This window comes from Idiotropiscis lumnitzeri, chromosome 6 (assembly GCF_059441095.1).
Source record: "Idiotropiscis lumnitzeri isolate Australia: NSW breed Sydney's pygmy pipehorse chromosome 6, RoL_Ilum_1.0, whole genome shotgun sequence".
Taxonomy (NCBI): domain Eukaryota; kingdom Metazoa; phylum Chordata; class Actinopteri; order Syngnathiformes; family Syngnathidae; genus Idiotropiscis; species Idiotropiscis lumnitzeri.
Window position 1 is genome coordinate 1826183 of NC_142396.1, and position 25920 is coordinate 1852102.

The following is a 25920-nucleotide window of genomic DNA, read 5'->3' on the forward strand; positions in this document are numbered from 1 at the left end:
CAATGCATTTAGGTTGAGTGCGCGTGCGTTTTAGCGGCAACTGTTCAAACCCGGTGACGCGCGTTGTGACGCGCGCCAATGCCAACGCAGGGGGGAGGGGGGAGGGGGGCGTTCCCCAACTATTTTGTTCCAAACACGAATAACATCAGGAGTACGCAGTCCCTTCGTCTTAATCCCTGCTGGGTATGTAACCCCAAAGTCAACCATTTTAAAACCCACCAGTGCACTTTGCGTGGCTTGTTGATGATGAATAAGCGAACGGCGTTTGGAGCGTTTGTGTTGGGCAGACGATCGCATGCTTAGATGCTTTTTGTGTGTGTCTGTGTTCGCTAGTACAAACGTAACGTGAATAGTGTTGAAAACATTATCTTAATGGTGCTTTTTGTTTCGTTTCATATAATAGCAGAAACGTAACGCGGGGCGTTCTGCTCTGTTTGACGGTCAATCGAGCATGTTTGCAAATGGGAGGAGGGGACGTGTGTGTAGAGGGGAGGAGGACGTGTTGTTGTGTTGTGCTTCGACATTTTTGGGGGGGGCATGATATACGATGAGAGAAAATGACCCATCAAAAATGAGCTTGTTGTTAATTCAAATGCGCCAGCGACGTCGAGGAGCCAACGAATGACTTTCGCATTGTTCCGGAAGGGAGCCCCTTTTGTTCGGCGCTTCGACCGAGCACCGTCTAAAAACAAAAGGCGAAATGTGACACGGATTAAACGACTACCGAAGGGTATGTTCTTCGACGGTGCGTGTGTGTTTGTTGACGAATTGACATTTGTCGCGTCCTGTCCCGTTCTTAGTTTTGGGAGAGCAAAAAAAAACAAAAAAAAACAGTCGGAACCGAGGATTGAGGAGGAATCCCGGGCTGGTGTTTAAAGCTCCGCCTATCGTGGGCGATGCTTTCACTGCAAGTTAGCAACGTGATTGGCTGGGGTTTTTCCCAAAAGTAGGCGGGGTTTCATCCGGAAAAGGTTGACCAAAAAGCGAGTCAAGTGTCAAGTGAAAAACTCCAGCAAGTGTTTTGTCAAGGCACTTTCGACACGATATTATTTTCGTTCGTAAAATGAAAAGTTGTGGTTTCTCTTAAAATGAAGACTTGTCTCATAAAATTATAAATATTTTCTCATTAAATTAAGTATATTTTTCTTACAGAACGACTTCATCCATGTCAAGTTATTTCCAATAATACGGTATTACAAGTACATTCTCTTAACATTTGGATTCACTATTTTTTGTTTTTATTTACAACTTTATTGCCACTATCTATTTATCCACCCAACATTATGATTTTATGAATTAAAACAAGTTTTTCTCTCAAAATATTATTTTACTTCTATCCTTGGCATTTTTGTTTCTTATGAAATGTCAAGTTTTTCTTGTTGCCTAATATTGTTACTTTAGTTATATTTGGACCCCCTCAAGTATTACTGTCTTATATTTAGGATTATTTCGACATTAAAATTGCTGTTTTATCTCTCAAAATATCCGTTAATTTGTAACCTACGGATATCTTTTCCTCCTAAAAGTTCAAGTTTGTTTCTTCTAATATTACAACTTAATTAAATTAGTTTTTTATGCAGTAACATTACATTTTTCAACAAATATAGTAGGTTCACAGTAAATGGATAATTTTGATTTCATGAGATTTCATTTTTTTTCTTGTTATATCACAGCCTCATTCTCACAGTATCAGGATTTTTAAGCATTTAAATAACATTTTTTTTTGTCTTGGATAACAATTTTAGTCATAAATTTGGGATTTTCAGTTCTTGCAACATTTCAAGTTTTTATCTCGTGATAATACAACTTTTTTTCTATCTATCCCATAGATTTTTAGATCTGTAGACTATTTTTTCCTTTCGAAATATGATTATACTATCGCATTTAGTTTTCCAGATATCGCAACTTTTTTCTCATTCTGATTTTTCTCCTGCCATGAAAACAAAGAAGCAAAGCAGTTCGACTAAAAATCAACAGCAACCACGTGCGCGCGCACGCAGCCCTCCCCCCCCCACACACACGCGCACAATTAAGTCTTTATTCCTCGCCGCAAAAATAAAAAGCCTCACATTGTGTATTTCATATAAAACAACTGACAGCAAACTATTTTGTTTTGCCTCAGCCGTTGTCGCGCTCCCAGTCAAAATGGGAGAGCGCCCTTGTCCGCGAGCTCAATTATGGATTGATGGCGCCAACAGCCAATCCGGATGCGCAAACCCGCCCCTGCGCGTCGCTTTCTCTCCGAATTACCCAATAACAACCCACAAGAGGGCATGGTTATACCAGCCGGTACGGCCCCGCCCACTAGCTAACCTAACGGAGATTGTTTTCCCCTGTCGGGAAGATTTTTTTTCGACCCACTTTGCAGCTCCACATCATCTTTTGTTTTTGTTTTTCTTTTGCAATACACAAAGCCGAATAAGTCGCGTTTGACACACCGCTCGCTTCGGACTGCACCCCGGCTGGAGGCATCGTGGTTAAACGCCGCCGAACGGATTACCGGAGCACGGTCGGCGAACTTAAAGGAGAGGGGTGAGTTGAGCTTGGAAATTCATTCAGCGAGCTAACGCGGCTAGCCACCAAGCTCCCCAGCAGTCTGCCGCTAAAAAAAAAGAAACAAATAAAAAACACACCCAAATCACGCATATTGTCATTCAAACTATTCGCTTGAGTGAATCGGGAGCGGATGCTTCAACGACGCTCCTAGTTAGCCGCATTGTGCTTCCCCAGTTCGCCTCCTCCGGACGTCCCTCCGTGTCGGGGCTCCTCATGTTGTTTACATTAGCTAGCAGCTAACACCGCGAAACACTCCCCCCACACCCGCGACACATCAAGTTATGAGGTGAAGTAGACGTTAACTATCAGAAGCCTCACCCTCCCCGCGCGAAGGAACCTGCGAGTCGGTGACCTTTTTCGTGTGTTTGTGTCGCGCTTACCTCCATCGACGTAGAGCGCCTCGGCGGGGTCCATCCTTGCCGCACATGCTCCACCAAATGGCGGCCACGTTTGGAACTCGAGGTCGGTGCTTGTGGGGCAAGGCCTCGCGTAAAAAGAGGAGGGGGCAGCGTGGGTGCTACTGCGAGTGGCTCAGGACTTCCAATGCACCGCACAAATAAGACTCAATAGTTTTTTTTGTTAGGTGGATTTATCAGCGTTTTTGTCCACAATTGCGTCTCCTCTGCATTGGGAGGGCGACGCTCGCTTAAGATAGCTTCGAGTTTGTAGTCTACATGTTGGAGCGTGCGTGCCTTTTAAATCAAGTTGCATCTTTACGACTGTAAACACTCACATTTTTTTTCGCGGAAGAGTCGCGGTAGTTTGGGGAAGTAGTAAATGGCGGAGCGACTCCCGCACGTTTGTTGCTTCGGTGACGTAGCGGGTCGGTAGCCGTGATTGGCCACAGCCATTGTGTGTTTGTCCTCAACTCTCGTTACAAAAAAAGACACAAAAGTGCTTTAAATGTCGCCCTGTGGGCGATAAAACAGTTAAACACCACTTTCACTTTGGTTCCGTTCCATTCATTGTTAGCCATTCTTGTGGAACGTCGACAGAGTTTTGCTAAAATGGAGATTTGGAAAGTAGAGGTACTCAATCAACAAAAAAAAATATTTTTACTTGGGATTCAAAGGGGTCAAACATTTCCCAGTATATTTGTGTTTTTTTCTTGTGAAGTCAGTATCAGGTTATTTTCTTAATTTTTGAAGTTCTCAAAGCAACAAAATAATACTGAACTATTCTGCTTAACAAAACGGCAACACGTTTCAAGTTTGTGGAGAGAAGTGGTGAGAAAAATCACAAACAAACAACTCCTGGGATACCCTAATATAGCTTTTGAAAAGTAGAATAGTTACTATGGCGACATCATTCTGTTTTTCTTCTTAATAGATTGCAGCGGTGTCGGGTCTCTATCAACAGATACTCGTAATGAATTGACTCAGATTTAGGTACAAAAAAAAAACTGTGATTGAGAATCCCTAAATCTAACAATTTTAAGTTCTCACAAGCAGATGTCCTTGCAAAAGCTGCATTTAAGTTAATTTCGAGTCAACCTCTAATTTTGTGAATGTGAGTTTATGCATGTTTGCCAATATTTGCCTTGCGATTAGTTGGCCAGCCCAAAATCACCTGCGATCTTAAAGAGGACAAATGAAGTTGATGTTCAAATTTGTAAGTCCTGAACACCACAAAATGCACAGAACCGTAATGCAATAGCTCACTTTGTCCCACCACACCTTCTTCTCAGTGAGTTTTATGTTTTGCATGCAGCTCTGTCTGCTAGGTTGCAACTCCATCATGTAACTCCAAAGTGAAGGTTTTAAAAGAGAAGGCTCCAAAACAACACCAGGAGATCGAGTCTCAACTCATGCTTTCTCCCCCCACGTCCGTCGCAGGTCCCTCAGCTCCGTCGAGTATGAGTTCATGATGAAGCGGCGACTGGAGGATCAGGAAACGGTTTTTGCGTCCCAGCAGCGGCGCCTCCCGGGCAACGCCGAAACCTTCCAGCACCGCGTCCTGGCCCCGGCCCCGGCGCCGCCGGCGGTGTACGAGGCCGCGGCCGACAACATGCAGCCCACCTCAGGCGTCCAGTACTCTGTCCCGCAAGGATACCAGGTATGAAAAAAAGAAAAGAAAAGTGATATTTAGTAGCTGAACTGTTCTACAATAATGTCCAAAAATAAAAAAAAACTCTATTAGTTGCTCATACATTGTTTTGAGATTGAGATGGTGAACAGTTTTAAATAAAATGAATATAAGGTGAAATCTGTTCAATGTTTAGAAAAGGAAATCTGCATAAAATGTATTCAGCAAAGTACAACAAGTTGGTAACATGAGACGGTCAACCAGCTGTAACCGGCGGGTGTTCACATTCTCCATTCACTGTTGTCATGTCGATGTGTTAAGTTACCACAAGCTTGAAATTTGATCTTGGGTGCGCTTGAATTTTAACTCGGAAAAGCTGTTTGAACTCTGCAAATAAGAAGTGACAAACGCGAGGCTCGTCTTCAAAATCAGAATTTGAGGACACGTTGATGAACGAGCCGCATGGAGCGCACGCGCAAACAGCATTGGAAAAGTTGTTGTAGAAATGTTGCGACGAGAGTGTTTTGTGTGAGCAACACGCGTTGTTCTATTTCGCAGGTTCCCACGGTGGCTCAGAACAGCGGTGGCCACGGGCACGCGCCGAGCCCGGCCGTCCACGGGGGGTCGCACCACCACAGCCCCGCTGCCGTCCAATCGCACGGGCCTCCGGTGATGCCGGCGCACAGCCACGCGGCTGCGCCTCAGGCCTCGCCGCAGGGCCAGCAGCAGTTTCAGCGGCTTAAGGTCAGTCGAGCCGACCGAGTGGGTAGGAAATTCATTTCCAAACGTGGAAGATGGCCGATGAACTCATGCAGTAACTTTCTTCTTCCTATCCTCCCTTTCATTTTCTTTCTTCTCGCCTTCCATAGGTGGAGGATGCATTGTCATACTTGGATCAAGTCAAGCTGCAATTTGGGAACCAGCCTCAGGTTTACAACGACTTCCTGGACATCATGAAAGAGTTCAAGTCGCAAAGGTGAGGAGGATTATACATCAGGGATGGGCGACTTCAATTCTCGGAGGGGTCCACAATTTGTCATCAGTGCACACACGACCGAGCAAGATGTAGGACAAAACTTTTATTTCAAATGTGGACAAATTACAGGCTCATCAGATATTTTGTTTTTGATATGACTTTTTTCACTGCATGTATAGTGATTTTATTTTTTTTACTTTATTTCTGCTGCAAAAGACCTCTCTTGCATTAAAAAATACCATTCAAGGATGGCACAAAACTACTGAACAAGAAACCACCATTAAGGGCAAGAACTATCCATCTATCCTTTATCTGTATCGCTTCTCCTCACAAGAGTCACGCGGGGGTGCTGGAGCCTGTCCCAGCTGTGCAAGAACTAATTGTTCATTTTTTGCGCATAAATCAAGTCAATTAAAATGGTTTGTCCTGCGTTCCATTCCTCAGCTGCAAAAAAAATGTCAGCCCAACTAAGACATGTCTGCCATCTTGTGGTGATGGGCGATATTGCCACAAAAAAAAAAAACCTAGAAGATATTTATAATTCCGTATCCGTGGATTTGCATGTCCGCCAGATTTTTGGAAGTTTACTGGGGGATTTTTTTCACCCATGGTCCCGCCCCCCACATTTCGCCCAGTTTTTCATCAAGACATGTATTTAAATGTTTCTATATGTTTGTGTGAAAATTTTTTGGTGTTTGTTCCCCCCCAAATTTTTTTTTGTGGTCGGGGGAATTAATCAAGGGGTCACTCAGATTGTGGTCGCATTCGACCCGTCCCTCGTCTACATTCTCCGCATTTATTCCATCGACAGCGATAATAATCCCGACAATGAACCCTGCTTGTGTTTGCGTCGCCAGCATCGACACCCCTGGCGTCATCAGCCGGGTGTCGCAGCTCTTCAAAGGACACCCCGACCTCATCATGGGCTTCAACACCTTCCTGCCGCCCGGCTACAAGATCGAGGTGCAGACCAACGACTTGGTCAACGTGACGACGCCCGGCCAGATCCACCACATCACTCCGCACGGCATCTCGGTGCAGAACATCCCCATCACGGGTGCGCCCAGCACGCAGCACCCTGCCCAGGCCCCACCCGCCGCCACCACCAGCGCGCCGACCCTCCTCACGCAGCCCGTCCCAGCCAAGATGAGCAAAGTGAGTTTTTATCGCATTTCCCTCGACGGTGTTCCTTAATGCCAAAAGATGTTGCGATATTTTCAGCCAAAACTCGGCGAATAGGTGAATCTACAAATTAGGGCTGTGCCGATAATTCAATATCGATATGTATTGCGATAGTTAGGTGATTGAATTTTGAAGGTTCAATGTAACATTTTGAAATAAAACAAATCAGAATTCAGCCTTTTTCCCTTTTTTTTTTACTTTCAAAAGTAAAAAATATATATATATATCGATATCGACCGATATAGTTTTCAGCTATTTCGCCTAGCCCTACTACGAATCACAAAATTAGTGGTGGTTTAACTTTTTGCGACATATCAAAAAAAACTTACATTTGTGCATTCCATCAAGTTTAGGGAATTTTGCTCTCAACACAATCTGTTCTGTGATGCTGGTCGATTTGTTTTGATTTCAAAAGCATTTAGCCACTAGGAATGAATAGATAATGAAACAGTTTCACGAACATCTATGAAATACACGGGCGTTATTGTTAAGTAGCATTTTTTTAAACAATTTTTAGAAATACAAGTACATACACTTTGATGGCATGAAAAACATTGGGGGGGGAGTGTGGATGAAAGCCACCTCGCTTAAAGACAAATGTCGCTCACGTCGCAGCGTACATTCTGTTCTTTTATTTCTTCTTTTTTTTATGAGTTTCTGTCACTTACTGTCCTTGTGTGGCTAAAGTGGGAAACACAGCAGGATGCACTTTCCAGATCTCGGTGTAATGATCCAATATGTGCTTCCGCTGAATGTGCACACGAGCAAATATGCGCCCCAGTTGCGGTTTGCAGAATAAGTTTCCCCATTGACCGTCATGCTGTGTCCCTCCTCGCAGCCCCCCCTGACCCAGGCACCGACGCCGGGCAACCAGAGCAACCCGTCCATCCCGACGTACACCGCGCCGCGCTCGCCGCCCGTGCCGCTCCACCCGCCGCTCAGCGGGATGCCCGCCGGCCTGCCGGCGCAGAACAACCAGCCGGTGGAGTTCAACCACGCCATCAACTACGTCAACAAGATCAAGAACCGCTTCCAGGGTCAACCCAACATCTACAAAGCCTTCTTGGAGATCCTTCACACGTACCAGGTCAGCCCTCGAGGATTCCACGAGAAAATTCCGCTTTTGTTCGATTAACACATAATTATGCAGAAGGAGCAACGGAACGCCAAGGAGGCCGGCGGAAACTACACGCCAGCCTTGACGGAGCAAGAGGTCTACGCTCAGGTTGCCCGGCTCTTCAAGAACCAAGAGGACTTGCTCTCCGAGTTTGGACAGTTTCTTCCAGACGCCAACAGTTCCGTGGTGAGCGACGCTTGAATTTGTTCTCTGCTAATATCGCAATTCGCATTTCACGGTCTCGCCACATCGCGGATTTTAAAATTGTACATTTGGAGTTTTATATCATGGATTATTCACCTCTTTTGCTGTGATCTCTTTTTTTAACACTGATTTGTGTTACTGCAGACCAAGGTTATTTTAGGAAACGAAAACACACAAAATAACTAAAACTAAAAATATATACGCGTTATGGGAAAAAAATCCTACATTGTACAGGAATTCAACCCACAAATGAACTTTAGGAGTTGGCAACTTCGCAAACAAGGCACATGCATGCATGCATGCCTTCATCCAACTTTAGAAGCGATATGCGCGGCACTTATTGTGATTCAAAGTCTGTGGACTAAAACTCTACCCTGTATTATCAAAATGTTTTAACGTCATATTTTTGTTGAATTTTCACTGCACAATACTTACATGGTCTTTTTTTTTTTTAATCTCGAACATGCGCAAAAGGACTTTTTTTTTTAAAAGAAAACTAAAACTGATACTAAAACTAACGTGGTAACTAAAGTGTTTTTTAAAAAAAATAAAAAATAACAAACTTGCCCGGAAAACTAATTAAAACAAATTTAATTTAAAATATAAAACTCAAAACAAATTATCATTAAAATTCCAAAACTATACAAATTCTTCCACAGACTATTTTAATTATCCATGTGCAATTTTTGCATGTATTATTTATTTACGAGCAAATTTAGTAAAAAATAAATGAAGAAATCATGTGTACATAGCGTAAGAAATCAAAGCCTTTGCCCAAGACTTTGTTAATGTAACCTTGACCGCAATTATAGCTTCAAGTTATTGTGAACGTTGCCACAAGCTGCACAAACCTTTGCAACACGTTCCAAACTCGATCCTCAACAATAGTGAACCTCTCCTTTCCGCGCAGTCCAATGGCGCGCTTGTTGCCTAAACATTTCCACTCCACTCAGCTCCTGAGCAAGACGACAGCCGAGAAGGCCGAGTCGGTACGGAACGATCACGGCGGCACCACCAAGAAGCTGCAGCTCAACAACAAGCAGAGGCCCAATCAGAATGGCTTCCAGATCCGCCGGCATTCTGCTCCCGGAGCCACGCCCCCCATCAAGGTATGCAAAACACGCATTCATTCTCTTAAGTTTCACTCGTAGGACGGCTTTGTCCTTCAAGTGCCTTTTTTTTTGTTTGTTAACTAAAACAGAAGAAGCCCAAGTTACTGAATTTGAAAGATTCGTCCATGGCTGAGGGCAGCAAGCACGGAGTCGGAACCGAGTCGTTGTTCTTTGACAAGGTGTGTTTCCATTTTGTGACACTTGTTTTTAAAATGTTTCTTTGTTATTTTTATAATGCAAATAAACACAATATGCATTCACTTTAAATCTTTAGACAGACGTGTACCTCACAATTTTTGATCTGGTTCTGAAATGGGCCGCAAATTTAGTTTTTGGTTTCGCATCGCACTCACCTCACTCCAGCATTTATTTTTGCCATTATTAAATGTCATCTATAACAATATCTTCTTTTCGATGTATTCATCTGGTATAACTTCCTGAAGCCATTGCCGAATGAAAAACGAGCTAACAAAATTTTGAGTCTTCGATTGACCAAACATGGGTGATTTGAAATGTGGGAGGGGAAATTAAATGATATAAATATTGTCAATTACTCTCACGGGCCACATCGATATATGGCCGAAAAGGACAAGGCTGTTTTTTTTTTGTTTTTATTTTGTTAAAGGAGGAGACAAATAGATGTTGTTTACCTGCGTCCTAAATTCTCCAATGTGTTTCTCATGGAAGGTGCGCAAAGCCTTGCGGAGTGCGGAGGCCTACGATAACTTCTTGCGATGCTTAGTCATCTTCAATCAGGAGGTGATCTCCCGAACTGAGCTGGTGCAGCTGGTGCTTCCCTTTCTAGGGTGAGTGCTCGGCATTTTGATTCCTGGCGCTCACTTTACCGCTTATCCCTCACCCAACCATCCCAAACCTTCACTCCAGGAAATTCCCGGAGCTGTTCACCTGGTTCAAAAACTTCCTGGGGTACCGGGAAATGTCCCACATGGAGGCGTACCCCAAGGAGCGAGCCACCGAGGGCATCGCCATGGAGATTGACTACGCTTCTTGCAAAAGGCTCGGCTCCAGTTACAGAGCGCTGCCCAAAAGCTACCAGCAGCCCAAATGCACTGGGAGAACGCCTCTTTGTAAAGAGGTGAGGACAGCAGCGGCACCAAGGAAGTAAAATCGTTCTCTTGAATACTCTGATAACCGCACAGGTCAACAACATTTTGCTTGTTGACTTGAGAGTCAAAACAGTTCCCATCCTGAAGCTTTTAGTAAAGGTACCTGTACAGTAGTGATAGACTTATTATCGGCCGATTATCATGGCCGATATTTGCCATTTTACGGAAAATCGGCATCAGCCTTTTTAAGAACTTAATTGCTGGTTTATTTCGGCTCGCTGCAGTGCACGTCTCTCGCACTCTCTCTGCTGTGCTGGTGGCCCTGCCTGCAGAAGCAGATTGGCCCGCCCACAGCACCATCTGATTGTTTCCCTGTGCAGTGGGTAGCAGACAATCAGCAGTAAGCTGCCTGTCTGCTTTTTCACCCCCCCTTTTCCTTTTTTTTTAACTAATGAATATCGGCTTGACATATCGGTTATCGGCCTCCATGACCACTAATAATCGATACCGGCCCTGAAAAAAGCATATCGTCCATCGCTACTGTACATCAACCTCTCACCCGTTGACATGGTTTGTTCTCGGTGGCCTCAGGTACTAAACGACACCTGGGTGTCCTTGCCCTCCTGGTCCGAGGACTCCACATTTGTCAGCTCCAAAAAGACGCAGTACGAGGAGCACATCTACAGGTGCGAGGATGAGCGTTTTGAGGTGAGTTACTTCTTACGACTTGGGAACATCCGTCGCGCCAAAGGACTAAACTAGACCAAACAAAATGTATGTGTTCCTCTTCCAGTTGGATGTGGTGCTGGAAACCAACCTGGCGACCATCCGAGTCCTGGAGTCCGTGCAGCGGAAGATATCGCGGATGTCGGCGGAGGAGCAGGCCAAATTCCGCTTGGACAACACGCTGGGCGGTTCTTCCGAGGTGGTGCACCGAAAAGCCATCCAGAGGATATACAGCGATAAAGCCCCGGGCATTATCGACGGCCTGAAGAAGAATCCGGCTGTTTCCGTCCCCATTGTTTTAAAAAGGTGCGCGTCTGACCTGATTGGCGTGCACTTTGTGATTTTACGAAACTGAATTTTTCATCCATTCACGTGTCCTGCAACCGTCCAGGCTAAAAACCAAGGAGGAGGAGTGGCGGGAAGCCCAGCGAGGTTTTAATAAAATCTGGCGGGAGCAGAACGAGAAGTATTACCTCAAGTCTCTGGACCATCAGGGCATTAACTTCAAGCAGAACGACACCAAAGTGCTGCGCTCCAAGTCTCTGCTCAACGAAATCGAAAGCATCTACGATGAAGTGAGCGCTCTGCCAGTGCTGCCGTGACAATGTTCAAAACGAATCTACTTTTGGTCCACGATGCTGAGCAGGGTGCGTACGTCATATGGTGCATACTTCAGACTAAAATTGACTGTTTTTGCCCTGCAGCGCCAAGAGCAGGCTTCTGAGGAGAACGCCAGCCCGCCCGCAGGCCCCCACCTGACCCGGGCATATGAGGACCGACAGATCCTGGAGGACGCGGCGGCCCTCATCATCCACCACGTCAAACGCCAGACTGGCATTCAGAAGGAGGACAAGTACAAGATCAAGCAGATCATGTACCACTTTGTCCCCGACTTGCTGTTTGCTCAGCGCGGCGAGCTCTCCGATGTGGAGGAGGAAGAGGAGGAGGAGGACGAGGAGATGGACGTCGAGGAGGGTGTCCCCTCCAAGAAGCATAACGGCATCCCCGGCGGCGGCGGCAGCCCCTCAAAGTCCAAGCTGCTGTTCAGCAACACGGCGGCCCAGAAGCTGCGCGGCTGCGACGACGCCTACAACCTCTTCTACGTCAACAACAACTGGTACATCTTCCTGCGGTTGCACCACACGCTGTGCTCGCGGCTCCTCCGCCTCTACTGGCAGGCCGAGCGACAGATCGAGGAGGACGTGCGTGAACGAGAATGGGAACGGGAGGTTCTCGGACTAAAGAAGGAGAAGAACGACAACCCGGCCATCCAGCTGAGACTCAAGGAGCCCAGTGAGTAACGAGGTGTTGCGTTTTTCATGGGAAGACTTTACAGGGGGGAGGGGGGGGGACGCACCAGAAGGAGAAGCAGCAATAAAACAAACCAAAATTCTGGTGTCAACTGAAAATGGACTTTTTGCTCACTTTGATCAGAAGCGGGGGTATAAACATTCTGCTCCTCAGTCAATTTTATTTTATTTATTTTCTTATAGTCGGGAAATTACGGTAATTCAACTTCCTGTTGAAGGGCACTTTTTTTTTTAATTAAATGAAGAATTAAACGACACACAAGCCGCACCAAGCTATGAGCTGCCGTTTTCTATGTTGAAAAAAATGACTTGTTTACTGCATGTACAGAACGATTTTGTAATGCAAATGCACATAAACAGATTGTTAAAAGAGTGCCTTTTAACACGGCAACAACTTTGCAAATTAAAACAGAACAGACTCAAGAGGGAAAAAAAATTGAGATTTATTTAGCGTATTTTCTGAACCATAGGGCGCCCCCTACGGGTGAAAGAAAAATCGACAGAAAAGCCGCGGTTCAAAATCTAGGGAAAAAGTAGCGGTTTATAGTCCGGAAAATACGGTAGTCTTGTTCTGAGTCTGAGTCATTTTCACTGCAACCAACATTTTGCCTCGATTGCTTCAAGACACTATCAATTAGCAATCAGTTCCATACGATCAATCGTTTGTCATTAATCTCCCACCAGTGGACATCGACGTGGAGGTTTACTACTCGGCCTTCTTGGAGATGGTTCGCAACCTGCTCGACGGCAACATGGAGGCGTCGCAATACGAGGACTCGTTGAGGGAAATGTTCACCATTCACGCCTACATCGCCTTCACCATGGACAAGCTCATCCAGAGCATCGTCCGGCAGGTGAGCCTCCTCGTCTGCGGCGGTGACGCCATTCTCGCCTCAAATTCAATACTGGACTCGCGCGTCCTCTCGCAGCTCCAGCACATCGTGAGCGACGAGATCTGCGTCCAGGTGACGGACCTCTACTTGGCCGAGAGTGCAAACGGCGCCTGCGGGGGATCCATGTCCACGTCGTCTTCCCGGAACTCCTCGGAGGGCGCCTACCAGCGCAAAGCAGAACAACTCATGTCGGATGAGAACTGCTTCAAGGTAAGAAAAGAAAAGGCTGACGCACATCATTACGTTACGTCCGCTAACGTCACGTCTGCAAATTGGGGAGAAACATATATTTTACCCTAAATAACCCCCCTGGTACTTACTCGCTGCGGTTAAAAATAAAGCGCCGCAGTGGGAACAGTCACCTGGCATCATCTTTGCGTTTGTTTCCTTCTAGGTGATGTTTGTAAGGAACAGAGGCCTGGTGCAGCTGACGTTAGAGCTGCTCGACACTGAGGAGGAGAACCCTGACGAGCCCCTAGAGGCAGAGGTGAGAATTGCGGCCGGCTCTGGACTTTTTGGGCCTTTGAGTTTCATTTGTGCCTTGCGGAAGCTCGTCACTCAATTTACCCATATCTCAAATTCATTTTGCCCATTGAAGCAAAGTGAAACCAGCCCAACCCCCCAAAAAAGCAAGACATTAAAAAAATAAATACATTTGTGTTGTTCACATGTGAACAAATGTAATTATTTTTTAATTCTTTTGCTCTGTTTCTTTTGTCACTTTTCTTATTCTTGACAATTTCTTGCCGTTTGCGACATATCCTTCACTTATGATGCTCTCAATTGTTTGTTCCTTTTAGTTCCAGCCCCAAAACATGAGGGAAAAAAATTACAATGATACAATTCAAAGTTTACACATTCCCTTCTTTCTCAGAACTTTCTTTCTTAAGAACTATGGCTAGAAAAAAGAATTTGGGGTCAAATAACTGCCCAAAAAAAAAAAAAAAAGCATGTGAAATAGATCATGTGCAGGTTGCTCTGCGAATATTGTGACGGATGCAAATCGTATTTCAAATTGTAGCTGGCTACACCAAAAAATGACGTTGCATCGGTTTGTAAATGCCGCATTCAGACGTCAAAGTGGAGCAATATCGTACTCTGTGTCTGCAGCGGTGGTCCGATTACGTGGGGCGTTACTTGAACCCGGACAACACCACACCCGAGTTAAGGGAACATCTGGCCCAGAAGCCCGTCTTTCTCCCCAGGTGAGGCACATTGATGGATTTTTTTTTCAGGGCTCCATGCGCTACCCATGCCAAATACGCCGCAATAATCGGTTAAGGAACAATAATCTGCAAAAGATGATTTTGGCTTGTAGTAGAGACACGTTCATGACTCATGTTGTCGCCAGGAATCTTCGGCGGATTCGGAAGTACCAGAAGTGTCGCGAGCAGCTGGACAAGGATTCCGGCGAGGGAGGCAAGAAGCCGCTGGACAAGGAGAAGATGGAGTGCATGTTCAAGCTCAACTCCTACAAAATGGTGTACGTCTTCAAGTCGGAGGACTACATGTACCGACGCACTGCGCTGATGCGAGCGCACCAGGTGAGGGCCCCATTTGACTCTGTGCCGTTGGGAGAGGGGGAGGGGGAGGGAGAGAGAAACAAAACAAACAAACGAACTTGGCGTAACAATGCCACCGTTCTTTCTCTCTGCCCACAGTCCCACGAGCGCGTAAGCACACGCCTCCACAAGCGCTTCCAGGCGTGGTTGGCGGCGTGGGCCGAGGAGCGCGTCAGCGCCGACATGGCCGCCGACACTGACAAGTGGCTGATGGGCGAGGGCCGCGACGGACTTTTGCCCTGCAGCACCACGCGCCAGCCCGAGGTCCTCCACTTCCGCAACGTCAGCAAATACCGCGTCAAGTACAACCCGTAGCGAACGGCTCCAGGTCAGGAAGCGATTTGTTTTTAAGGCGCTATGTGTGTATGTTGCTCCAGTGGTGGTGGGGTTACTGTTTTTTACCAGCATTTTTAGCTGGGAACACCCCTCAACCCCCCTCCACCCCATCCTTCACGGGTGCCAAAACTCGGGAATGGTTTTGTCCCGCTCACCAGCACTCACCAAGTGAACATGGCTTTTTCTACAGTAAATGTCGCTTTACCATTCCGCCGTCCACACGATCTCAACGCGGATGAGGGGGGAGGGGGGGGTGCATCTTTAAGCCAGCCCGGACATGCTGGACAAGTGCACTTATTCAGGAAAAAAACAACAACAACAAGCGGCCTCCCATTTTTTGGGGGATGGCGACCAACACCCAATCACGACTCACTTCCTGTTCCGGGCTGAGCCTCCCAAACCGTGTCGTGAGGCCACAGACAAGCAGGTCGCCTCGCGACACGCTTTGGACTCAAGAATGCACCGTTGTAAAGCTATGTGTTGTACATATATACATATAATATATATTATATATTGTTCTATTAACATGCCTCATCCTCGCCACCCTGGGATGCAACTTTTTGTTTTTAATAACTAGAAAAAGCCCACCGCCAATACTCACACACACACACACACCTTGTAAATAGACTGTAAATATTCTCAAGACTTTTTAAGACCAGAGCGTGTTGTTGTGTTAGTGGAACTTTCCGAGCTAATTGTTAGAATGTAAAGGAGGAAGAAAAAAAAAAGCAAAGAAAGAGAGGAGAAAGACAACATTTATTACAGTTTTTACCAAAGGGACTTGATGATGCAAACATGCTGTTTTTTGTCCCACCTTGCACCGGACCCTGAGGAGCGCGGACCCACTCTCTCTCTTTGTGTGTTCTTTTATGTCTTTTCTTCTTTTTAATTTTAAGTAGTAAGAAAGAAAAACACAGAAAAGTAGAAATGTATCCAGGTTTTTCTGATTTTATAAATGACAAATATATTTTCTTCTCAATTCTCCTGAAAAAAAAAAGAAAGCAAAGCACTGCAATCATCCGACCTTGAGCCCAGCCCCCCCCCCTGCAGCCCTTTACCTCTCCTCCCAGTTGTATTTTTGATATTGGAAAAGTCCCATGAGCATGTCTTTCGTCCCTTAATTTAGACATTATTTAAAGTAATAATAAAAAACGCATTTGTAGCCAACAATGATTAAATGTCTGTGGACTTTTATTCCTGTCTGTCTTTTTATTTGTTTCACAATATAAACGTCACGCGTGTGGATTGCCTTCTTTTTTTTTTTTTTTTTTTTTTTTTAGTTTTATAGAAAGTGTAATGATGACAAAAAATGGGAAGTTAAAAATGACACATCCGTGCAAAATAGTGGTCTTAACTTACAAGTGTTGATCATAACTCAGAACACTCATATATCAAGTAATCTGTCCCCCATTATATGAATGGAAATACCTTAAAAAACAAAAACTAAATGGCACTCTGTAGTGTTGAACTTAATGAAAACATTCAGTTATAATTAAATGTATATGATAATTTATTTGAATAATGACATTAATTGTGCCACTAATTCTGGTGTGTATGCCTCGGCCACCAGGGGGCGGTATAATACAGCCATATGGTCTCAAATTTTGGCTTGCAAGTTAAAGCAAATAATCGACCTTCCATTTAGTAAATTCTTGTCTTATTACGTTTACTCCCATACCTTTGTGTTGATTCCTATTGAAAGTTTCCAGCTTTAAAAAAAAAAATCCGGAGCAGCGTCTTCAAGGGGTGAGTAATTTTACTTCCTCCACCCATCCAATTTTATCACACTTGAACCTAACGTGAATGTTTTTGGAATGTGAGAGAAAGCTGGAGAAACAATTCCACATGAGAGGGACAGAGCTGAACCCGCAACCGCTCGACTGTGACGCAAACCTGGTAACTAACCGCTCAACTACCACGAAGGTTCTTTTTTGTTTTTAAACTTGATTGTGGTGGTAGAAAATAAAACATTAACATGGTTTATGCATTAATTTTTTTTTCATGTTTGGCGGGCTTGATTAGAACGTTTCATGGGCCACATGTGGCCCCCGGGCCGTAGTTTACCCACGCCTGCTTTAAACTGTAACCAATACATGCTATCAATAAAATGGTGCCAACGTGATAGTTTTATTGTTTTGCTCTCAGCACAAAAGCAGCAAAAATATCAGAAAAGCTTCCCAAAAATGTCTATAAGCTACGCCATTTTTTTTTTCTTGGTGAATGTTCCTTTCCTATCCAGCAGAAGGGGTACTCCATATAAATAATCAAACTGATCATCCTAAAACCTTCAACTGTCTCCAGGCCTTTAGTTTTGAGAATGCTGTTCTTAATTATTTATTTATTTTTATTATAAGTGTTGGAAAAATAAGCCAGCGAACGAATCAGTTTAGCAAGCTTGGTTCATGCAGAGCTCTGACCTCTGCAGGTGTCGGATAAATGCATCTCAAAAGGAAATCCTTCTGGGACTTTGGAGCTTCAAAGCATGCTGGGTAATTCATTGTGACAACACACACACACACACATTCACACACACGGCAGAATGTGAAAAAAAAAGTAAGATGCCACCATCCTGAGCCGTCTTGTATGGCTCCGTCAAAGGCTTTTTGGCCTTTTCTGTTTCCAAACATCAGAGGGAGGAGCAAAAAATAAATAAAAAATTGGACGCCGAGTCGATGCCGTACGATGCCCTTCTCTAAAGATTGCAAGCGTTGGGGAGGAGGGCGACTGGGGCCCTTTGCCCTGTGCGACAACACAAAAGAATGCCCTCATTTAGCCGCTTTGAGCTGCCATCCCGACCGCGGGCTCGTCCTTCAATTAACTCGGCGCGCCCTCGGGGCGCCTCACCGAGTCCCGGCCTCTTTTGCTTCCCACTGGCACGGCGGCGAACTGAGGAGGAAAATCATTCTGTGTGGGGATAAGCGGGTGAAACGTCAGCGGCGGAACCCATTTATCCGGACCCCCAAGTGTCGGCCAAAGCGCTGAAAAGAAAAAAGTTGGCAGCAAAAGAGACGCATTTGCTCTTGGGCTTTGGATGGCGTGCCCCTTTCTTCTGGCTGTTCGCTCGACTTTTGTGGAGTGCACCTGCGAGTGGGGAGACGTGTCCCCCAAAGGAATAATTTATTTCGTACAGCGGGCAGGCTTCTAAAGGCGGCCGGGAACTATTTGTCAAGAAGCTTACTTGGTGGTCCAACCTGTGTGAGAAAAGAACCCATAATCGTCTTTCAAACCATCACAGGTGAAGGAAGCAAGACTCAAGTAGGATTTTGAGACAAAAAGTCGGCAAGAGTGGCACTTTTAAAGATTTGATTTTACTCTTATGATGATGATGAACATTTTTTTTTTTCCAGAAAGATCACCTCGTTGAAAAAAAAAATTTTTTTTTAATTTCAAACTTTTTTTTAATTATCAAAGAATTTGACTGTATTCTCTTAATTTGTGTTTTGAAAAATACACGCCTTTAACTTTAATGGACAGAAATGCAGATACCTTGGGAAAAAAATGAATTCTCACACCGTTTTCCCCTCCAAAAAAAAAATAAAACATTTGATTTAATTCTCATGAGATGACAACAGACCTGTTCTTTCAGAACCTTTCCCCCCCCCCTTTTTTTTTTTTTTTTTTTTTAGAATTAGTTATCCTTATGAGTGACTTTTTTTGAGTATGCGTGACTCCTGTCACACTTTTTGAAATGGTAAAATCATTACCTTTGATGCTAAAGCTAATTAGCGAGAAAAAGCTTTGGTTGTTGTTTTTTCTTTTCAACCAATTTTATTTTATTGTGGTTTCACATCAGTGCAATAACAAAAAGAGAGAAAAAGCGTTACTAGTGTGTAGGGGTGTGTGTGCGTGTGCGTGTGTGTGTGTGTACGCTACTTGTGTGGAAACTTAGCATGTTAGCATTTAAACGGTGGTCCCATACGAGTGGTGTGCTCCATTCCGAAGTTTCATTCCCGCACGTAAATGCGAGTGCACAACACATCATCAGCTCCGAAAACCTGCGAAACAAAAGAAATTGACATGAGAAAGAAAAAAAAGGGGGGGGGGGGCGAGGGATTGCCTGGTGTATTGTCAATACAAGTCTCTTTTCCCATTGGGAGGCTTCCGCCGTTGACCAATCAGAAGCCAGATGCAAATTGTTCCCAAGTGTTCACACAATAAGCTTGTTACTAATGCCTCATAAGCTACGGTTTAAAAAAAAAAAATTCGAGGCCCAAAAATATGTAAGGCGGGGCCAGCGCTCAGCACGGATTTGACAAAAATGTCATTGACGCTTGGTCAAGATTGACGTCGTGTGCAAATTCATCGCCGTTAACTCACCAACGTCAGCTCATCGCCGTTGAGTTCTCGAGTCCAGAAGGTTTTTGGTCCGTCCCCGTCCACCAGAGTCTGCTGGCAGCTCATCTTGGTCTCCGACTCCCAGGTGGCGAGACTCTGCAGGGCAAAGAAAACGGTCATCAAAATGCTAAAAACACACGAAGGCTAAAATCGACATTCAAACGCTTTTCTCTCGTTCCCGCTGACTCGGAAGGTTTTGTCAATGGCGCCATCTGAGTTTTTGCCACCCAGATGTCCGCGGGACGTCTGGTTTGTTTTGTCAGCGAGATTCGAGTGCTTTGATTATGTCGAGTTTGCTTTTTGGGACAAGAGCTAAATGTTCAAGCTTCTCATTTCCTGCGTGCTTATGTTGGATTCTTTTCCAACAATTTCCTGAAAGCCCAACAAAATACTTTCTCACACGGCCTCCTGCTGTGGTGTTATTCTAGTTATGTGGGCAAAATGATTTGACGTCATTCCACCCGTAAGACGTGAAAAGTGAAGAAAATGTCGAGTTGTTGCTCACTTTTTCAGCCATGCGTCTGCGTGAACTTCATTTTTGACCATCCGTTCATTCCTGTTTTTTTTTCTAGAAAATCAATGGACCTAAAACGCTTCCCTGGGGAATTCCCATTCACAATGGAACATTTTTGGAACATCTTTCACCATCTCAACGGTCGTCCATGCCGCTGGGGTGTTTGAGGGGTTTGCTGTTTCGCACCAAACTCATCCAAGCGGACATTATGGACCTTGAGAAAGGACAATGGAACTTACCAAAAAGCATTCAAGTGTTCAACCTGTCTTGAGAAGCTGAATCATTTAGTCAAGCCTTACAGATGATGTACAGAACTTCTAAGACAAAATCATGATTAGAATCTTCTTCCCGTTGTTTTGAAACAAATTCAAATATCGGCCCCTGCAGAGAATTCCGTAAAGGAGCAAAGTAATCCCACCTGACTTGCGGGAGAATGCAGAGCGGTTAGCTCTGTCAAATTCAATTACTTTTTTTTGTTTTTGCGATGTCGACCAAAATGCCAGCAAGAAGGCTTTCGCCCCGACTCTGTCCAAACAAGCCAAAGCAGCATACTGGCTTGTTGATTCGTTGAGTGCAGCTCGCACCAAAACAAAAAAAAACTAAAACATGATGTATGAGCGATGACACTCGCTCCTCTGATCTGTCAGAGACGTCACGCAGCTTGAGATGGCAGGCCCGGTACCCAGCATGCCGCAGGGCGTTGCGGAAAGGGCACCACGCTGTCTCCCAAATAGGTCATATCAGCCCTCCCTGCCCCAAAAACGCAGCACAGTGAACAACTGTAAAAAGACATCACGTACTGTATGTCCAACAGTTGCAGTGCCCCACCAGGATCAGCAGAGGGCGCTGTATATACTCGCTTCTTTATTCTTACTTTTTTTTTCTGGGGGGGGCTGTCAGAAAAGCAGTCAATGTGACCACCATTCACTTCAACGATCCCTCCTTGACACCAACTGTTCTAAGCCAGGCTTTTATGCCATCTCTTATTTACAGAAAGAGCAAAAAAAAAAAAAAAAGTTAAATCATTTACTGCCATTGACGGCTAAAGGCGTCAAAGAGCCATTTTTTTTTTTTTTTACTCGGCTGGTGGTAACCTGCCGTTTTCCTCCTGTAAATGTGAACTGCATTTTGTTGAATGGAGAAACGGGGGGGGGTGGAATTCAGTTCAAGAGCTTATCACAATCCGCCCTCGGGACCTGCAGATAAATTCCCATCCATCTCAAGGATGACGACGCCCCTTGATCCTTGCGCACAGACGTGAGGGCGCTACCAATGGATGAGGCTGCCAGTTGCTACCCATCACTCAAAGGCAGTTGAAGTCTGGAACGCAGACGGCAACAACTTTGCATCCCGCCCATGTCAGATTCACATGCAGCGAGAGGGGGCGGCTTGTTTTGAGTCAAATTCTGTGCTAAAACACTCCCAAATTTCACAGACGTCTTGTGGATGACTCCAAAGCAAACTTTCAAAATAAATAAGTAAAATCAGTCGGTATCTTGCTCAAGGACACTTTGACTTGATCGAACCTACAACCTCCGGTTTGGAAGATGACCACTCCAGCACCTGAGCAATGTCGCCCCCCCCCCACCGCCACCCCACCTCCCCAAGTTTTCATCACTGTGTGCCCAACGCTAAGTCCACAATGTCAGACTTTAAGCAAATATCCTAATTCGAACCCTCACACTAACCCCTCAACCTTAAACTGAACTACAAACCTGATACCCAACCACAATCCTAAAACCCTAACCCTAGCCCCAACCCTAACCCACGAGCACCCTAAGCCTAAATCCGTTCCACAAACTCAGTCAGTCGTACTAGTTTTTGTGCCTGCCTGAAATCTGCCTGGCAACACGAGCTAGCTGAATTCTGATTGGATAAAAACTTTCACCCAAAAATTCAACACTAGGATATAATTTGACATCAATGTGATGAATATGATCATGATTTCTTGATTATGTTCGGCCAGCAGAGAAGGCCTTGACCGTCCACCACTGCTATAACCCCTTAACACTTAACCCAACCTTAAACCCAACTCTAGCCACAACCCCGACCCCGGACAAACCCAACCCTTACCCTAACCTGCTTGGTCACTAACGCCCTAACTTAGTTCTGCAAACTCACAGCCTGAGCCAACATCTTGTAACCTAAACGCAACACACACCCCAACCCTAACCTCAGAACCCCGATCCTAGCCCCAAACTCTCTCTAAAAATAACCATTACCCCAAATCCAAAAACCCAGCCCAAGCCCCGCAGATGCATAGGCCACACCCCTGCTCTCAGAATTGAACAGAACTGATTTGGCGTCACATCAGTCCCAACTTGAAGGCTACAAGAACTGATATCACTCGGAGTGCCCTTTTGGTCACTCTGAATCGCGCCAACGCCACCGAGACGCCCGTCACCTTGCACTTTCTTCCGTCCACCGTCTCCTCGTCAAACTCCTCGCCGATGTGGAAGTTGATCTCGGTCGTGCGCACGCTGGTGGACGTCTTGATGTAGAACTGCTCGCCGTCCTGCCGGATCTCCACATGGGGATTGGATGCGGCCGCCACTGCCACCTTCCTCAGCATGGCGTTCACGCCTGAGAGCACAACCAAGGTTGGAGAAAAGTCGCTACAGTATGTGTTCTCATGGCGTTAAATATGGATGAGCCTCATCCATCACTCGTCAGCGTGAAAACATGGACAGAATCTGTGTTCTGCGGAACATTTGGGAGACGATTTGCTATCTGAGCTTGTGGAATTTGTTTTGTCGCTAATTCCGACGGACTTCGATCCGTCACTGACGGATGCCTGTATTGCTGATCTTTTTTTTTTTTTGGTTTTTGTGTCTGCAATGGAGGGACATGCTGTCGGACCAATTTACAGCCCGAAGGACTTCTGACAGACTAACTGACGATTACAATTCAGTAAAGGCTTGAAAAAAAGTACGAATGACGGACCGGCAAAATTGGGTCACATCTGAGAATTTTCGTTATAAGGATGTGCGATTACGATTAGTGTTGGGATTTTTTTTTTTCTGTGATGATATGAGGATCATTCGTGTTACATGAACCCTGGTAAATTTCGACGAGAATACACGTCATAGGGATTTGTCTAATTTTGTATGTTTATGATGAGAATGTTGTCTAATATTATTTGGTCCATAGAATTTGTGGCGAATGTCCATTTTCTATCGAATATCTTGCACGTGTGATTGGGATTTTGTGTTGCGTCGATGCTTGTAACGAGGACTTGGAGTGGTATTACGCATCTGTTATGTGGATCATGAAGATCTTACGACAAAATGCGTCGTGCGTCCTCGGTGGTCTCGTGGCTTGGATTCGGCGCTCTCACCCCTGTGGCTCGGGTTCGATTCCCGGTCAGGGAAACAGTTGAAGAGTTCTCAGGGGTGTTTTGTTTGTCTTTTAATGCTCGCTAAACTGTAAAGCAACATTACCATCCTGTAGATGGCACTCTCGGTTCAACATTGGGCTGGAAGCCATTTTCCAAACTCTTTATTTCAAGCAACAGTGCCACCTAGTGGACTCAAATATACAACAACTGGTTCATGAAGCAAATTTGAAGCTTCATTCTCCCATTACTAGACTGAAGTCCCCTGCGCCAAAATGTCTGCTTGATGAGGCACCCGTTCAATGTGCTGAGAGACCGCGACACCAAATGTTCTGAAATATTTGCCCTTAACTGGACCACCCCATCGTCATAGCAACAGGTGTGTTGCACTGCTCCCAGCAAAATGGACCTCTGTCATCAACCGACATCTGCTGGAGCGCATCACTCTTCTGCTTGTTGCTCAATGAAGGTGGTGAGGGCCCGCAGAGGTTACGAGGAGTTATTGGGGGGGGGGGGGGTGTTGGAGTCTCACTAAAGTGGATTCCAGTACAGAAGGAGCCGCCACTTCCCATCAGCATCTTCCTAATGATGTGGCCACTGGGAGGTTACACAACGTGCAATCCCGGGAAAGTAATCACGCGCTGCAGGCTACTAGTGCAGGTACTTGTGTCAGTAAAGACTGGTAAAAGTTGAAGCTCATCTCCGGTGGGAAAGAAAAAGTGAAGAAGAACAGTTTCTGAAAAGTATTTTAGCTGTCAGTTATAAACAATACTTCAATCGAGATCGGAAAAGTGATTTTACTTTATTTTATTTTTATAATTCGGTGATTTATTGTTGCTCTAATGTTCGAAATGCTTTATTAGGAGTTGCATAAGTTAAGATAAGATAAGATTTTTATTTTAGTCAACACTGCTGTGTTTAGGGTTATGACTGACAATTATTTTATTAATCGATGATTTGGTCGCTTTATTAAAAAAAAAAAGACATAACTCACTTTTCCATTTTTCATCTAAAAATGCTTTTCCATGCCTCTTTCAATTCTTGTTTGTTTCTGGACGGTTCTCCCTCCCGTCTCCTCTTCAGGAGATAAAATGCATTCTCTATCGGGTTAAAGTCTGATGAATGACTTGGCCAATGTAAGGCCATCCACTTTTTTTTTTCCCTCCTGAGGAAGTCCCTTGCTGTCTTGTTGCATAATGGTGCGTCTTCCGCGTTTGGATGGGTCTTAGACTGACCAAGTCAATCAATGGACCTGAACCCAATCGAGCATGCATTTTCTCTTCTGAAGAGGAAACTGAAGGGAGGAAGCACCAGAAATGAAAAAGAACTGCAAGAGGCTGCAGTAAAGGCCTGGAAAAACGATTTCAAAAGAAGAACAAAAAGAAAATTATATGAAGCCCAAATGTCTTCAATCTGCAACAAAAACAACAAGGACTTGACCTTGCCGTTGCAATACTTTTCGGGGGGGTGGGGGGGGGGGGGCTGTATATGAACAAATGCCCTTTGAGGTTCCCAACATTTTTGTTCACCCCATCCCATTCCTCACCCCCCCCTCCCACAAAATCCCTTTGCCACCATCATTCCCACTCAGCACTGCAACACAAACACAATTGAATGACCCACTTTTTGTGTGTCCCAAAGCACAAGCAGCACCGTCGTCAGTTAAGACTATGAAAGGGTGAAGACGACACACACATGCGTGGCCTACTTAAAAGGCTTCAACGTGAACAATATTGCGCTTAACAATGACACACTTGTGTACCAGGCTGGAATTCGGCATCTGGCGTTTTACATCCATTATCATCATCATCATCATCCTCATCTCAGCGTCCTTTCCCACGGCGCCGCTCCAAACAATGCCGTGTTGTTGGGAAGTCCGGCTTGCATTCCCGAAAGAACAACAGCGTGCGGCTTTGTGTGTTTGTTGGGTGTGATGGATGTGAGGCTCGCGGAGCAATGTGGCAATGGAGGAGCAGGAGCGGGAGCAAGAGGACAAAGGTGCACTCACCCAAAGCTTTGAGAAGTTCGTCGAAATTCTCGCTCCTCTTCATCTTCCAGGTGCCGGCAAAGTTGGCCATGTCTGCTGACTGAGGCGGACTGAATGCCAGGGAGGACCTGTTCCACTCACACTGCCTTCCTCTCTCTCCTCCTCCTCTGTCACTCTTTCTCCTCCTCCTCCTCTGCAGGGGCTCGCCGCCTCGAAAATGCTCCATCCTGAGGAACCTTCATTTAAATGGTGAAAGATCATTGAGGGCAAGTGCTCATTTTCAGTCACGAGAGGACAAAAGTGCCGAGTGAAGAAACCGAAGCGAGGCCTTGATCATATTATTGAAATTATACATGGTAAGAACTGTAAAGTTTGCGTGTCCATGTTGTAGCGTCGTCATCAGAAAAACTCAAAGCGATTTTTACCAATTTCCCTTTTAGTCGGGGGAGCTTTGAGCAGTAAGTAGTCACTTCAACTTGTTGAGCGGTTATCATGTGGCAAGATTAACAAAGTGATGCCTTAAACATCTCATGGTGCTGGCCAACTTGGCTACATTATTAATTAAACAGATCATTCTAAGATATCCCTAAAATAAAATTTTTAATAAATATAAAATCATTCAGAAAAAAGGTGAAGAAAAAACAACTTTGAATAGGTCATGACTTCAGGAAGGTGGCACTATAT

The 25920-nt window shown here is 45.1% G+C and overlaps 2 protein-coding genes across 6 annotated transcripts; one reads left to right on the forward strand and one right to left on the reverse strand.

Moving 5' to 3' along the window:
- Window positions 1-97: 97 nt before the first annotated feature.
- On the forward strand, window positions 98-17161 carry sin3aa (SIN3 transcription regulator family member Aa). Of its 5 annotated transcripts, none has more exons than XM_088299315.1 (21): window positions 98-183; window positions 4392-4611; window positions 5140-5325; window positions 5451-5557; window positions 6415-6712; window positions 7578-7826; window positions 7890-8042; window positions 9014-9169; window positions 9262-9351; window positions 9860-9978; window positions 10058-10268; window positions 10831-10947; window positions 11033-11271; window positions 11357-11540; window positions 11670-12258; window positions 12960-13129; window positions 13205-13378; window positions 13563-13655; window positions 14279-14373; window positions 14520-14712; window positions 14830-17161. In XM_088299315.1, exons 2-21 carry the CDS (start codon window positions 4420-4422, stop codon window positions 15043-15045), a joined length of 3831 nt encoding a protein of 1276 aa, XP_088155441.1. In that variant the 5' UTR covers window positions 98-183; window positions 4392-4419; the 3' UTR covers window positions 15046-17161. The 5 variants fall into 5 exon arrangements, with proteins under 5 accessions (XP_088155441.1, XP_088155444.1, XP_088155442.1 ...); XM_088299318.1 differs by lacking the exon at window positions 98-183 and adding an exon at window positions 552-730; XM_088299316.1 differs by lacking the exon at window positions 98-183 and adding an exon at window positions 2273-2532.
- A 1523-nt stretch (window positions 17162-18684) lies between these two features.
- Window positions 18685-25425, reverse strand: crabp1a (cellular retinoic acid binding protein 1a). The gene is made up of 4 exons (XM_088299325.1): window positions 25258-25425; window positions 22320-22498; window positions 19384-19497; window positions 18685-19061 (listed from the first exon to the last, which is right to left on the reverse strand). Exons 1-4 carry the CDS (start codon window positions 25325-25327, stop codon window positions 19011-19013), a joined length of 414 nt encoding a protein of 137 aa, XP_088155451.1. The 5' UTR covers window positions 25328-25425; the 3' UTR covers window positions 18685-19010.
- Between the last annotated feature and the right edge of the window lie 495 nt (window positions 25426-25920).